The sequence below is a fragment of the Trichophyton verrucosum genome, assembly GCF_000151505.1.
Source record: "Trichophyton verrucosum HKI 0517 chromosome Unknown contig00718_1.f1.exp, whole genome shotgun sequence".
NCBI lineage: Eukaryota > Fungi > Ascomycota > Eurotiomycetes > Onygenales > Arthrodermataceae > Trichophyton > Trichophyton verrucosum.
This window is the reverse complement of record NW_003315265.1, coordinates 16,343-29,272: the sequence shown is the minus strand read 5'-3', so window position 1 is coordinate 29,272 and position 12,930 is coordinate 16,343. Positions and strand designations below refer to the sequence as shown.

At 48.7% G+C, this 12,930-nt stretch overlaps 4 protein-coding genes across 4 annotated transcripts; 1 reads left to right on the top strand and 3 right to left on the bottom strand.

Moving 5' to 3' along the window:
• Positions 1-2,985: 2,985 nt before the first annotated feature.
• TRV_06513 (uncharacterized protein) lies at positions 2,986-3,713 on the top strand (the record flags this gene model as incomplete). Its single annotated transcript, XM_003019423.1, has 2 exons — positions 2,986-3,195; positions 3,231-3,713. Coding segments are annotated over 2 exons (693 nt in total), but the record flags the coding sequence as incomplete, so codon positions are not given.
• A 4,096-nt stretch (positions 3,714-7,809) lies between these two features.
• Positions 7,810-8,556, bottom strand: TRV_06512 (uncharacterized protein; the record flags this gene model as incomplete). Its single annotated transcript, XM_003019422.1, has 1 exon — positions 7,810-8,556. One exon carries the CDS (start codon positions 8,554-8,556, stop codon positions 7,810-7,812), a length of 747 nt encoding a protein of 248 aa, XP_003019468.1.
• Positions 8,557-8,744: 188 nt separating this feature from the next.
• Positions 8,745-9,606, bottom strand: TRV_06511 (uncharacterized protein; the record flags this gene model as incomplete). Its single annotated transcript, XM_003019421.1, has 2 exons — positions 8,745-9,448; positions 9,507-9,606. The coding sequence occupies 2 exons, from the start codon at positions 9,604-9,606 to the stop codon at positions 8,745-8,747; spliced, it is 804 nt and encodes a 267-aa protein (XP_003019467.1).
• Positions 9,607-10,737: 1,131 nt separating this feature from the next.
• Positions 10,738-12,611, bottom strand: TRV_06510 (uncharacterized protein; the record flags this gene model as incomplete). Its single annotated transcript, XM_003019420.1, has 4 exons — positions 10,738-10,965; positions 11,002-11,753; positions 11,825-12,311; positions 12,474-12,611. 4 exons carry the CDS (start codon positions 12,609-12,611, stop codon positions 10,738-10,740), a joined length of 1,605 nt encoding a protein of 534 aa, XP_003019466.1.
• Positions 12,612-12,930: the final 319 nt, after the last annotated feature.

Below are 12,930 nucleotides of genomic sequence, written 5' to 3'. Positions count from 1 at the left end.
GTCAGAGTCCCGATTGGGCCCAAATATATACCTGTGGCCTTGCCGAGCTGTCAAAAGGCACTCGTGCATAATGCATGATGTCAAATGTAACCACTCTCTGCCAGAAGTGAGCGAGGGCCCTGATGGCCGAATGAAAAATTGGAAGAGTACAGCACTTAGGGTCAAAGCCACCAGCAGTGGAATGACTAAGGTACTCAGGAAGCGTGGAATAGTTCCACTTCGATGCCAATTTTTCGCGAGCCCCGTGTCTAGGTAGAGAGAATTGAAGTCTCTCCATATCTAGGTACCGGGGGACAGGCCTGGCTCTCAGGATGCACTCTTCACAAGTGGAAACGCAAACAGAGCCATAGAGTTGACCGTCGGTTTGCCTGTCTGTCCCCTTCCATGCTGTCGAAGTATGCCGCGCGAAGAACCGGCCGTATACACATTCACCCAACTGCTTTTATCTCCCTGGAGCTACCCTTCGCAAAAAGGCCTTCATCGGCGTGCACCACGTAAAAGGTGAATACTGGTTGCCCGGAAGCAGCCCCAACTACCTGAACTTGGAGTCTCAGTAAAAGGAGAGCAGGTCTGAGTCGCCCCAGTAGCCGGAAGAGAGGAGGTAGAGATTGCTTGCAATCAATGAGGCCAGCTTGGTAACAGTTATCCTGCATTGTTTCGCTAACAAGTAGTTGATAATGTCCTCAGGAGAAACCAGCACTTGGTCAAGGGAGTGCGAGGACTGAAACCACACCAGTCGGTTGCCCAGCCTACTCCAAATTGACCAGATCATCGGCTCTCGTTTCTGACAGATTCTGGACGGCTAGTCAGAATTTCGCTAGATGTATCATTGTACATCTTCTCCGCATTGTCTCCAAAGGCTGCAATAGCACCCAGGTTTGGGTTGCAGCTATACAGCACACACCCTGTCCATGTCGACCTTCATCTCTCAATAAGTCCAAAAACTTATGTTGGCGGTATCGGTTGCTAAAGCGCGTGCATTCATTGCTTCAACGTGTTGACTTCCAGCTGAATAGAATAATGTTTACAACTTTATGGAAGTTGTAGATCGTTATGTTTAACATCACTAAGATTAAAAAAGAATCGCTTGCGAACAAGGCCCCATGGTGCATAGGGGCTGATGTATTTGCTTTGCTCGATAAAGTTCGCCGTTGCCAACCACCATTGTGTTTGATCGCACTCCATATTCCGTCGACAGGCTTCCATAGGCATTTGAGGATCTCAGGGGTGCACTAGAGTCAAAGCCCCCGTTATTCTTGGCTATCCCCAGTGTCTCTGGATCCGCTCGCAGAGATATATATATATATATCCATTCGACGAGAAAGAGACAGCAAGACGAAGTAATAGCCTCTATCTGCCATATAATGCCTGTCATTAGTGTGGGCTCGCTCTTTTGGCTCATGGGTAGGCGCTCGTTTTCTAACAGGGACCAGAATGTAGAGTGATGAATTATGGCCCCTGATGAGCGCTGCATAGTATCAAATATACCGTTCAACCAAAGCAGCCAGCCCACATGATGAATTTTGCCAGTGCTTTAGTTTGGTGTCTCGCTATAATGACAGTCTCCAATGGTGGTGGTACGGCAAGATGAAGTTATCTTTTGACATAAGATGTTGGGCTGGACGACTAGGGCGAATGGGCCGGGCAACAGCTGGTTCTCAGTGCTCACCAGGGTATCCATCACTATCGATTGCTCGTGCTGCGGTCCTCATAACTATAGCTAGAGCGAGTCTCAGGGATATAGACATTAGCTGAGAGCGGCTGTGGCGCCATAGATCGAAGACAGGGCTTGGTTGAGAGAGCCAACTTCAGGTCAGACGCTCATCAGCTTCCCACTTGCGACACTTGATTATCGCCTTTGCTGGGATTTGTATCGTAGTATAGTGGAGCTGAAAGCCAAGAGTGCCTGCCGTTTGGTGGTGTAATCGTTGTGGTGTCATTGACGTAGGGACAGCCGTAGCATAGACTGCCCAGGCCTGTTGGCATCAGTGCATGTGGAGGGTATACCTAATGCAGTGATCAAACCGCCCAACAGTCACAACAGTATATCAAGATGTATCAACCGTTGCGAGGAAGGGCTGTTTCTTTCAATGGCATTTGGGAGAGCAAACATCGGATCATCTCAGTGGACCTCATTCCCATCCTTCGTCGCCCTTGCCAACCGGCCAGAAGGCTCCCACTCGTAGTTCCGGTTGTTTCCGCAGTTCAGCTTTCGTAAACTGAGGATAACCCAGATGAGCTAGCAAGGGGTGTCAGATGGATATATTCCACGCAGTCAGGTCTTCCCCTTTGACACCATATATCATTATGAGATCCCGGCCTAGTTTTTTCTGTTTTTTGGAGCAGCGATTGGGGAGACTCTGGGACATTGATGACGCATTAGAACTTATCACAGTTGAACACAGAGAGAGCATGTGAATTGACCTCCCTGCGAGTTATATTCGCATGTTATGCCTCTGTTCACGCCATATCCACGCTGGCCTAGAGTCGCATGCTGCCTACTGTACGACACTCTGCAAGCGCCAGACTCCCATTTCCTGAGCCTTCAAACAAACCAGGGCGCTAAAACAGGTGTCTACCTCTTCGTGAGGAGCAGTGGGCGTAGTAATGGCTAGCTTTAGAAACGAAGCGTTGTAATCAAGTCTCCTAAAACCCGCACGGCCAAGTTCGCAGCAGCCGCTAGTATCTTGAGCAGTAAATGGCCTGCGTCCCAGCCAAAGGATGGCGTTCTGCGGCTAGAACGGTAAGCCGAGTGACATCTCGGCAGCCAACCCGTAGACAGTACGATGGCAGCGTTGTTCTGGAACCAGCCCCTATCATGTGAGTGATAAAAATTGGCGATGTTAAACCAGCGGTGGTGGCTATGTTCAAGGCTCAGTGGCGGATACCATGAGCCGTGACTTTCGCCGATGCCAGTGATTCCACGAGGGGTTTGTGTAATATCTGAACGCATCCACTGGTGCAGGGGAGCAAGCGAGGCAACAGTCAAGCCATTCAATCTTCAGGAAGATCGAAGGGGCCCGTATCCAGAAATCCAAGGAGAAAATCGCCACCAGGAAAAGATATGTTGTCTGCATGAATGATCCGGTGGAAAACTATGACTTTATATCGTTGAGCATTCCAATGATATCCTATGCTCCGAAGTTGACCTTATTCCCCGTCTCCAGTCTTGCATCAGGCCAGGAATTGGAGGCTGTAAGTCGGCCTTTCGCTGTATGACCGAAAAGTAGAGAGGGCCGAGTGCTTGGACGGTCTTTCCCAGTCCGGGAGCATCATTTAGAGCATCATTTAGAATCCCAGTGCTTGATTCCTTCTTGATCATATCCAATTTCGCAGCCGCACTTCTTCAATTCCTCTGCGGACGGAGGGGTGTACTGCTTGATGCTGCCAATTCGATCAAAGTCACTAGTCATGATGTGTTTGTTTCTTCTCTTGCCCGGCCCGATGGCGGTGAGTCTTTGGATGGCTGGTCTATTGATCTTGTTCCTCCATGCAATCCCTTCAGGCGGCCCCTCCTTCCCCCCGACAGGAGGAAAACCGAACTCCAGAAACATTTGTATTCGTCTGCATTGGTGAGGTCGGTTATGGAAAATGAGAGGCAGATAATCCTTGCGCCTAGCAGGAGATGGATGAAGTACATTCGGCTGACAGAAGCATTATTTGCCCAGGATACGCCTAGAGGCCGGAGGGACTCCGCAAGAACGAAGAGCTAAGCTGCTCTTCAATGTGTATTGGTCTCTTTGCGGTGGTCGTACCCCATGCTTGATCACAGAAGACGGCGTTGTGATATCCTGTTCTTGATGTTATGTGCCTCATCGGCTATGACGCAGCCGCATTAGCCGACGAACCGACAACGAATAGCGTAGATCTGATTTTGCAATATCCCAGGGTATCTTCGACATCGAAGCTTATGAAATAGCCCGTCATGTATTCAAATAATCAGCCTCTTCGTCCGGGATTGCACAATTGTGCGCTGGCTATTCGCTGAATGGCGGAATTTGATACGGATATTGGTAGTATTTGATTGTCGCATACTGACTGAAGATAACAAGCATAGAGCAGGCAAGGGAAGAAGACGGCACTATCTGAAAAGCTGAAATCTCATGCACTCGATCCAGATCAACCAAGTAACAGCAAATGGAAGAGATATTTATACCCTTTTGCTTCTGCAGACCCAAAGTTGCAACGCTGCCAGATTTTGCAAAACACTGAATAGCGGGTAGTGAGACCGTGAAGTCGAAATTTCTCCGTTGAACCGAGTTCATTTAACTAACTGGTCAACTAACTCGCTAGTTAGTTAACTTAGTTGACGCGACCACCGGAACTAGATAGCGATTGCCGAGACCATAATGTATGCGCATGATTAATCCAAGGACACTAGGGGCTGGTCAAAACTGTAACCGCTGATCTTCAAATGATTTAAGGCTTATTAAGGTCGGCATGTCTACCAGAACGGTGCTGGTTCAAAAAACCCCTTCGACCTTTGACGTGGGGATAGTTAGTGTGCTTGTCAATCAAATAGGTGGAAGGTAAGGCTCCTCAAATGACAAAATGCATGCATCACTCGGCCAGTGAAATCTTGATTGGTTATCGGGTATCATGTCCATCGGCCAGTAGGTCCGTGAGGTTACGGCCGTCAATAAAAGCGGGTATCAAAATGGCTCTCCGGATTAATAATGCAATCGTTGCAAAGGTAGCACAAAAAGCAAGGAAACCAAGAGGCCTCATAATAATGTTTCGGAGGCAGTCAAGGTCCCACTGTCAGACCCCATAAAATATCTCGTATGATTCCATGGTGCAGGAAGCTCAATAACGGTTTAGAGGCTAGATGCATGCTCTGTGAAAATAGCGAAACTTGGCTCTGGTTGATCGCGTCGCTTTGCTGGATATACAAACTAATGTCTGGCTGTAGCTAGTTATAGAGGATCACCAACTAAAATAACTATGCCTGGCGGCTTGATAGTCAGTGCGGGAAATTCAACCTTGCCATCTCTCAGGTATTCGCAGCTTCGCCGAGACCAATAACATTCGGCTGGGTATTCTGTCTCACAAAATTCTCTCGGGTAATTGACAGTGTATACATACAAGGACACCTGCCCCGCATAGACACTTGCTCGTTGTTTTATAGCCTGACGGACGCCTATCAACGCCGCACAAAGACGTCGACTGCAATCAGGTATTATTCCGCTATCCCATGGTATCGGTGTGATAGTCCAACGTAGTTTGGCGTAAGAAAATCCCTTAGTGCTGCTTTCAATGAAGGCTCTGCTAGATAATGCAGATCGTTCCTAAAGGATATGGTATAGGTTTCGGGGCAAGGGGCAGAGCCACTATCTTGTATGGCATTGCTGTTAGATAGGGTTAGCGCCCAATATTTCCCACGGGATATAGATTTGCAATTACTCCGTAATATGTGGGTAATCACGGATAGATCTCCAAAAATGACAATTGTGACCTTAACACTAATCGAAGTATACCATTTAATCAAAAGAGCGAGCCTACACTATTGGTAGGAAGGATAACGTTTCTCAGAGCCCATACTGAGACGTTGAAATGGGTAGATCGCTTGGCCCATAGAAGAACAAACTTGCGTCAAGAAGTGTGGATATAGTTTCATACGCAGACCACATTGACAGCTGGCTCCACGGTAGTTCTAGAAGATAACAACTTCTCTGATGCAACGTGTTGGTGCAACTTCTCGAGAGTCCAATTATGTCGAGCCAGTTTCTAATGGGAACCTTATGCTAGAGTTAGAAGTGCGCAAATAGCATCATGGAGTGACTAGTTACTTACTTTCCATGCCTGAGCTGCTGATTAATTATAGCCCACCGGACACACTCTAATGGCATACATGCCGAAAATGCAGGACCAAGTTCCCCCTTCCGTGCTTCATCGGAACAATCGGTCCTGCATGCGCGTTGGGCCATGTCATGAACTGGTTGGACGAATCTCCTTCATCAGGAGAACTCCCGCCAGGCTATCACTTTGAGTTCATGTTTATGCGCAGGGTCCAACCATCGTCTTGCGTCGAAAACTCCTGGATATCTGAGCTCATATCCAGTATGACCTCTTTAAGCTCTTCCCTGCTCACGATGGAAACTTGAGGCCCATATATTGTAGCCTCAAATCAGATTCACTCTGTGCGTGGTAGGTTTTACGTTAAGGACCCAATTCGAACAAATGGCAGTGGATATATAAACAAATAGGTATAGAAACTTCCTGGATACCTTCACAAGTAGCTTCCAGGAAATATACTCATGGTATTTCATCTGCTATTGATTGAAACCCTGTTGCAAAGGAGTGTCAGCTTGGTACAACGTTAGCTAACTGGAAAAATTCCTTACCATGAAATAGTACCATAATACCAGCATCAGGGATGAGAATTTAAATTTTCTTTGCTCCGCAATATATGCCATTACTTTTCCTGGGAAAAGGTTTGGAAATATATACCTTTCCATTATACTGATAGTATACCAATGTCACTAATCGAGCGTTTGTGGAGTATCCAGCAACCTGGTTATTTTGTCGTGATGATAAAAGCCGAGGTTCCTGGACGATAATTAAATCAGATTCACGTGGAAATTTGGGAAGTCGATTCCATTTAATCAAGAGATCCTTTGGAAATAAGTAAACGCATATATAGTTATCGTCAATAATATTAACATCGACTTGCACAGGGGCCCCATTGTGGAGGATGTAGATATGAATACGCCGTCTTTCAAGTAGACACCCGCCACTGCTAGCGAAGCTGACCAAAGTTGGTCGTGTAATTCGTAGCTTATGTTTGATGGCGGCATCTACTTCTCTGTTAATATAGTCGACTGGCGAATGAGTAGGTAAAGCACATACTTTAGGTCGCGTCCTTCCTCGTCGAGTGACAAAGGGGTCTCCCTTTTTTAAGAGACACACCATGGAATTCTCATCGCTGGCTTGACTTAACCACACCTGAGCTACCTAGAGCTAAAGGTGTGATATTCCTGGAGAGATTCCAGGCCCTTCAGCTATAGCATTATTAGACCTATGCTGCGATATATGGGGTATTATCGTAAATAGAAAAGGAGAGAATCATCCTTCAACTTAATGTGATGAGGATACCGAGGAAAGGAACGAAATAGAAGGATGAAGAGAAAGAAGAAGGGGAAGAAAAACTTCAGGCAGGCTGGAGGTATTTATATCCTTCCTCTGAGAGCTGCTAATAGCTCGATTTCACTGACTGGCTGCTTCACTGCTCCAGTGACTGGGAAATTCACAGCCCAAGCCAAGTGGATCATATCACTAGTTAAAGCAGCCTGCCGAAAATGGATATCGCCACTCAGTGATAGAGGTTCTGCAAGAGTGTAGAAGGTGGAACTGACGAATATAGTCATGATGTTGCGATGATAAAAACCCCCAGCCAAGCTTTCCACTGGCTATAGTTGATAAAACGGTGGATCCGGAATGCTGCGTCTAAGAATAGAGGTCATGGGGTATTTGATATCGGATAGTTACTGCAGCTATGTTAGTAGCTGATAGGGGCGGTCAGTTTCAATGGCACGAAATGCGAATGCGTAATGAAATAATGGAGAAGGTTCAAAAAGCACGTCTTTCTATTGTATCAATATGTCGGTAGCGACTGAGACATTCCATGCCTGACGGCAATCGTAATGACTCCGATCTTGTATATACTCACATATCTCCAAAAACCGTCTCCATAGACGGGAGGGAAGGGTGTGATTGTAACTGCAAGAAAATGGAGAAAGCAATGCTAAATGCCAAATATCAAAAACAAACGCAATAACAAGGCATCCAGATAGATGGGCGTAGGATGTCTTATAACTTAGCCTTGGCCTTGCTGTTTTCCTTCTTGATCATGTCTTTCAGAACACGTCTGAGAATCTTCCCGCTTTGACTCTTGGGTATGGAATCGATGAATATGACTCCTCCTCTAAGTCGTTTGTATGGTGCCACCTTGCCAGCTAGCCAGCTAGCTATGTTTTCAGCCGTCTTGTCCCCCCTCTGAACGCCGGGCTTGAGAACGATGTATGCACGGGGCACCTCGCTTCCGTGCTGCTCGCTTTCGATACCAATGACGGCTGCATCATCCACATCTGGATGTGAGGCTAGATATCCTTCAAGTTCTGCGGGCGCAACCTGGAAACCCTTGTATTTAATCAATTCTTTGACACGATCGGTGATGTACAGGTTTCCTTCTTCGTCCTGATGGCCCACATCACCGGTGCAGAACCAGCCGTCAGCAGAAAGACAACCAGCTGTTGCCGTGGGGTTATCAAGGTATCCTGAAAATACATTGGGTCCGCGGAGATAAACTTCTCCCGTCTGTCCGGCTGGCACCTCTACAGGTTCCGATCCGTCTTCAGAGTTGGTCATGTATTTCACCTCCATGTTTGGGAGAAGCTTGCCGACCGAGCCAACCTTTCGGTGCCAGTCCTTCCAAGACAAGGTGTGGGTTGTCGGACTGCATTCACTGAGGCCATACCCTTGCTTGGCTCCGATCTTGATACGGCTGTGCATGGCTTCTAGAAGTTCGGATGTGAGTGGTGCGGCACCAGAGTTCATCATTCGAAGCGATGAAAGGTCGTATTTCGAGACTGCTGGATGTTTGGCCAGTAGTAGGATGACCGGAGGTACGACATACGAGAACGTGATGCGGTAGTTCTGTACATGGGCGCACCATCGTTCAATGTCGAATTTAGGCATGACGTATAGATGGTAGCCAGAGTACATCGAGGCATGGATCAAGCATGTCAATCCTGGGGAAGGTCAGCAAGGTTGATGCAGATCACCGTTGCACGGATAAGGGGTAGTTCATTACCATAAACGTGAAAGAAAGGGAGAAAAGCCAGCATGCGGTCTCCCTTGCCATCCGGCCCACCATTGCAGGTGAGATTGCCTTCCTCACCCGCTTTAAGCTGGAGAATGTTTGACACTATGTTATAGTGGCTCAACATAACACCCTTCGGCACACCGGTTGTTCCAGATGAGAAGACCAAGAACGCAAGGTCCTTCTTTGGATCAATGCGCGCCCTACGATACCTTGTTGCACCGGACAAGTTGCGCACGGAGGAGAAGTGCTTATACTTCAAAGTCGGATGCCGCTCCGTGCCCAGCAGCACAATGCAGTCATCCGGTAGCCCAACCTTTGCCGCTGCTTTCACAGCAACATCAAGACAGGACATATGCGTTACCAAGAAACGCGCACGGGTCTTCTTGAGCTGGAAGGCAAGCTCGTCAGCTGTATATGCTGGATTAGCTGGTGTAACTACACCACCAGCCCAATGCGTACCCCATAGCACCGGTGGGATGTCGATGTCGTTCGGTGCAAAGAGAGCCAGCACATCACCCTTCTTCCAATCGAACGAAGCCCTGAGACCTGTTCCGAACGTGATGGCTGTGGACTTTATTTCGGCATAGGTGTATGACCGCAGGGTGTCTGCATCCTGGTAGATAACTACTGGCTGTTAGACTGGGGAGAGCTCTCCGGGGGATAAAGCCGGGTGGTTGCTTACCTTTGTCATCCGGGAACTCGCGCTTCTCGTTTTCAAAGAGGAACTTCCACAGATCGACGACCGGGATGTCAATTGGAGGATAAGGGGAGGGATAAGGCATGGCTGTAGAGGGTGCTGCTGGCGGTGCTGCTGGTATCTTGTCTTGTCCGTAGCGAGGGGAGAGGGATGGAGGACGAAAAGCTGGGGAACTTCAGAGATATAACACCCAGCCCGCTCTCCGCAGTGGAGAGGCTTCGGGCTTAACTAGTTAGCGTAACGCCGCCGTATCGGCCTGTATCTGCAGCCTCAACACTTGCATCAGCGTCGGTATCTTCACCACCAACCAGTACAGTCTGCTTCTTCATCTCATCGACGGTAGTCTGAGGTTGTTTTTCTCATGTTAACAAAAAACTGTCATGACGTCGACTTAAAGATTTGAAGCAAAATGAGGTCGTTCTTGCCCTTTTCGGCGCTTTACCTCGGCTTCGGCTACTACCCGCTTAGTCATCAATACTCGGATTATTATTGTTCCATATCCGACAGGGCGCCGCAAAAAAGATATTCCCTTCCTGTATGACATAAGCACAGCTTACCTAAGTTAAGCAGGTCAACCAATCAAGATACTCCATTAGTCACAAAACACCACCTTAAATAGCAAGTCGGCTTCCTTTCCTATGCCTTCGGGCATTTGGTCATAGTAACGATACAGAGAAGATTAGCATGGCCCCTGCACTAAGGATGACACGCTCAATCAAAGAGAAGCTATCAATTTTTTTTTGGCCATTGCGACGACGTTTTGGGAGGTTGAGCGTTGACGGGCATGCAAGAGAGGCATCGGTTCGAAGCGGCCGATGGGCAGGATTTATTTGATTTTATATTTTTGTCGACAAGCAACTGATATAGGGTCAAGTCAACTAACTACAGAAACGAGCAACGAGAATAGAAAGGCAGAAAGGAACAGAGTCTCATTATGATTAAACCGTCGACTACATACGTAACTAGTTGTGTATTTATCTAAGTGGCCAGACCAAAGACAAACAAGGAAACCCGCGTGAAGCTACCTCCCCCTATTTTGCTGTCCCAGGCTTGCCATAGCACCCTTTTTTTTCTTTTCTTTTTTTCTCACCTTCGTCGTTTTGCGTAACTTGTATTTTGTTTGCACCTCCATGATCCATACCCCATTATCCACGTCGAAAGACGGTTCAACCGTGATATTGAAATGTATGTACTCCGTACGTGCAGCACTCTTTGCTTACTCCTTCTCGACGACGGCGGTCAGCAGCTTTCCACCACCAACATTCTGGATGCTGGCCTCGCGGGCGCCAGCAAGGCCGAACTGGGTCGGAACACCCTCAATGCGGTGAGTAGAGTTGATGTTCTTGACCATGGTGATTTGCCAGCAGGTAGCACCTCCTTGACGGGAAGTGATGGTAGAGTAGGCAAGGAAGTATTCCCAGATCTGTTTAACGTTAGCTATACGCTATTTATACGTTAGAGTTTAGGGGGAGAAACTTACGCGGAACCATCGCTTGCCGTACTTGGCCTCGACCTTCTCCCTGTTGGCCATCCAGTTCCTGTACCATCTCCAGAGGGTGGCAGAGTAGTGTACGCCAACGGTGTCAATGCCCTTGATCTCGAAGCCAGCTCCCTCAAGGCGCTCGGTGACGAAGCCAAGTGGTGTGCTTGCGTCAGCACCGGGGAAAATGTACTTGTTCATGAACAGACCCCAAATTAGATCCTCGTATTGCCAGGACTTACGTAGGCCAGCAATCTGGAGGAAGAAAACACCGTCATCGTCAAGCATGTCGTACACCTGTCGCAGGAAAGTAGAGAAGTGGCGGACACCGACGTGCTCGGCCATCTCAAGACAGGTGATCTTCTTGTATCCGCCGGGCACGCTGGGAGCGTCACGGTAGTCCATGCACAGAATGCGGGATTGAGACTCTTCAATGCCAGCCTTGCGAAGGCCGTTGTTGCCCCAGGCAGTCTGGTTGCGGCCCAGAGTAATACCAGTGACATGGGCGCCGTAGTGGACGGAAGCGTACTTGGCGAGAGTGCCCCAGCCGCAGCCAAGGTCGAGCATGGTGTCTCCGGGTTTAAGGCCGATCTTCTCACAGACGACAGCGAGCTTGTTGTCCTGCAGCTGCTCGAGGGTCTCTTCCTCATTGATGTTGCTGATTATGCCAGAGGTGTAGATCATGCGTGGACCCAAGAACCAGCCGTAGAAATCATCACCACGGTCATAGTGTCCACGAACTTGCTCCTCATCTAGGTAGCTGTTAGCATTGAGCTTGTAAAGGTAAGGATATGTAAAAGAAAAATGGATGATCCCCACTCACCCTGGCTTCGGGTATGCATGATAACCTCAGGCATCATTCCAGTCAAGAAATACTTGTACAAGCTCCAGGTGAACTTGAACTGGGCCCAGTCATGTCTGTACTCCAGCATCTCCAGCGCATCACCCTTGAAGTCCACCTGTCCGTCAAAATACATCTCATGGAAGGTCTCCATGGGAATCTTGGACTTGCCATGGTACTTGGCACGGTCATGCTCGCTCAGGAAGTTCAGGTAGTACTCGACAGGGCGGCCGGGATACTTGGCCTTTTCATTCTTTCGTGGAGAGATGGTAGACGCAACGGTCCAGTAGGCCATCAGGATCGGGATGGTGGTGAAAATGGCGAGGAACAGGGTTGTCCATAGTCCACCGGAGACCTGGCGGGCAAGGTATGCAGGTATCAGCACCAGCAGGGAGATGAGCAGAGTGTTGGAGAACGAGTCTGAGCCAGCAGCGTCGGCTGGTAAAGGCGCATTTTTGATCGCGGGATACTATAGTAAATCGTCTATATCAGCATTGACGACCAGGTAAAAATAAATAAAAAATAAAAAATCAAACATGTTGGTTGAGGGTCCCTTGAGTCCACGTATATGGAGGGATGCCCAACAGAAAAGCACAAAAGCTGGTTAGAACAGAGTAAACAAACGACGTACCTCTGTCGTCCGGACGCCGCAGGGCTCAGCATTCGGGCTCACGCACGAGGCAGCTGGGGTCTCGACGAACTCGAATCCTTCAGCAGTGACGGCGGTGGTTGAGGGGGCCGGTTCCTGGTTGACCGACTTCTTCGCCATGGTGAGCGAGGAGGGTAGCTGGCAAGGTGCTGGCTGGGTTTTGGGCGAAAGACAGTGTAAGAACTGCACCGACGGCCGGGGAGAGACAAGACAGCGAGCTCAGGTGCAATTGGTAGATGCGGTGCCTGTCTGAGCAGAGCGAGACGGTCGATACAGCCGGCAGCGGGAGGCAGAGGGTGTTGCTCGCTTTGCAAGGGGGGAAAGTTGAAGGTGGTGAAGATGGACTGTTAGTTCGTTCGTGCGATGGGTGGGCGCTTGGCGGGCCAGCACATGCAGCGCTCGGAGCTTGACGTTTCAGGGGGCAAAAGCGCTAGCTAGG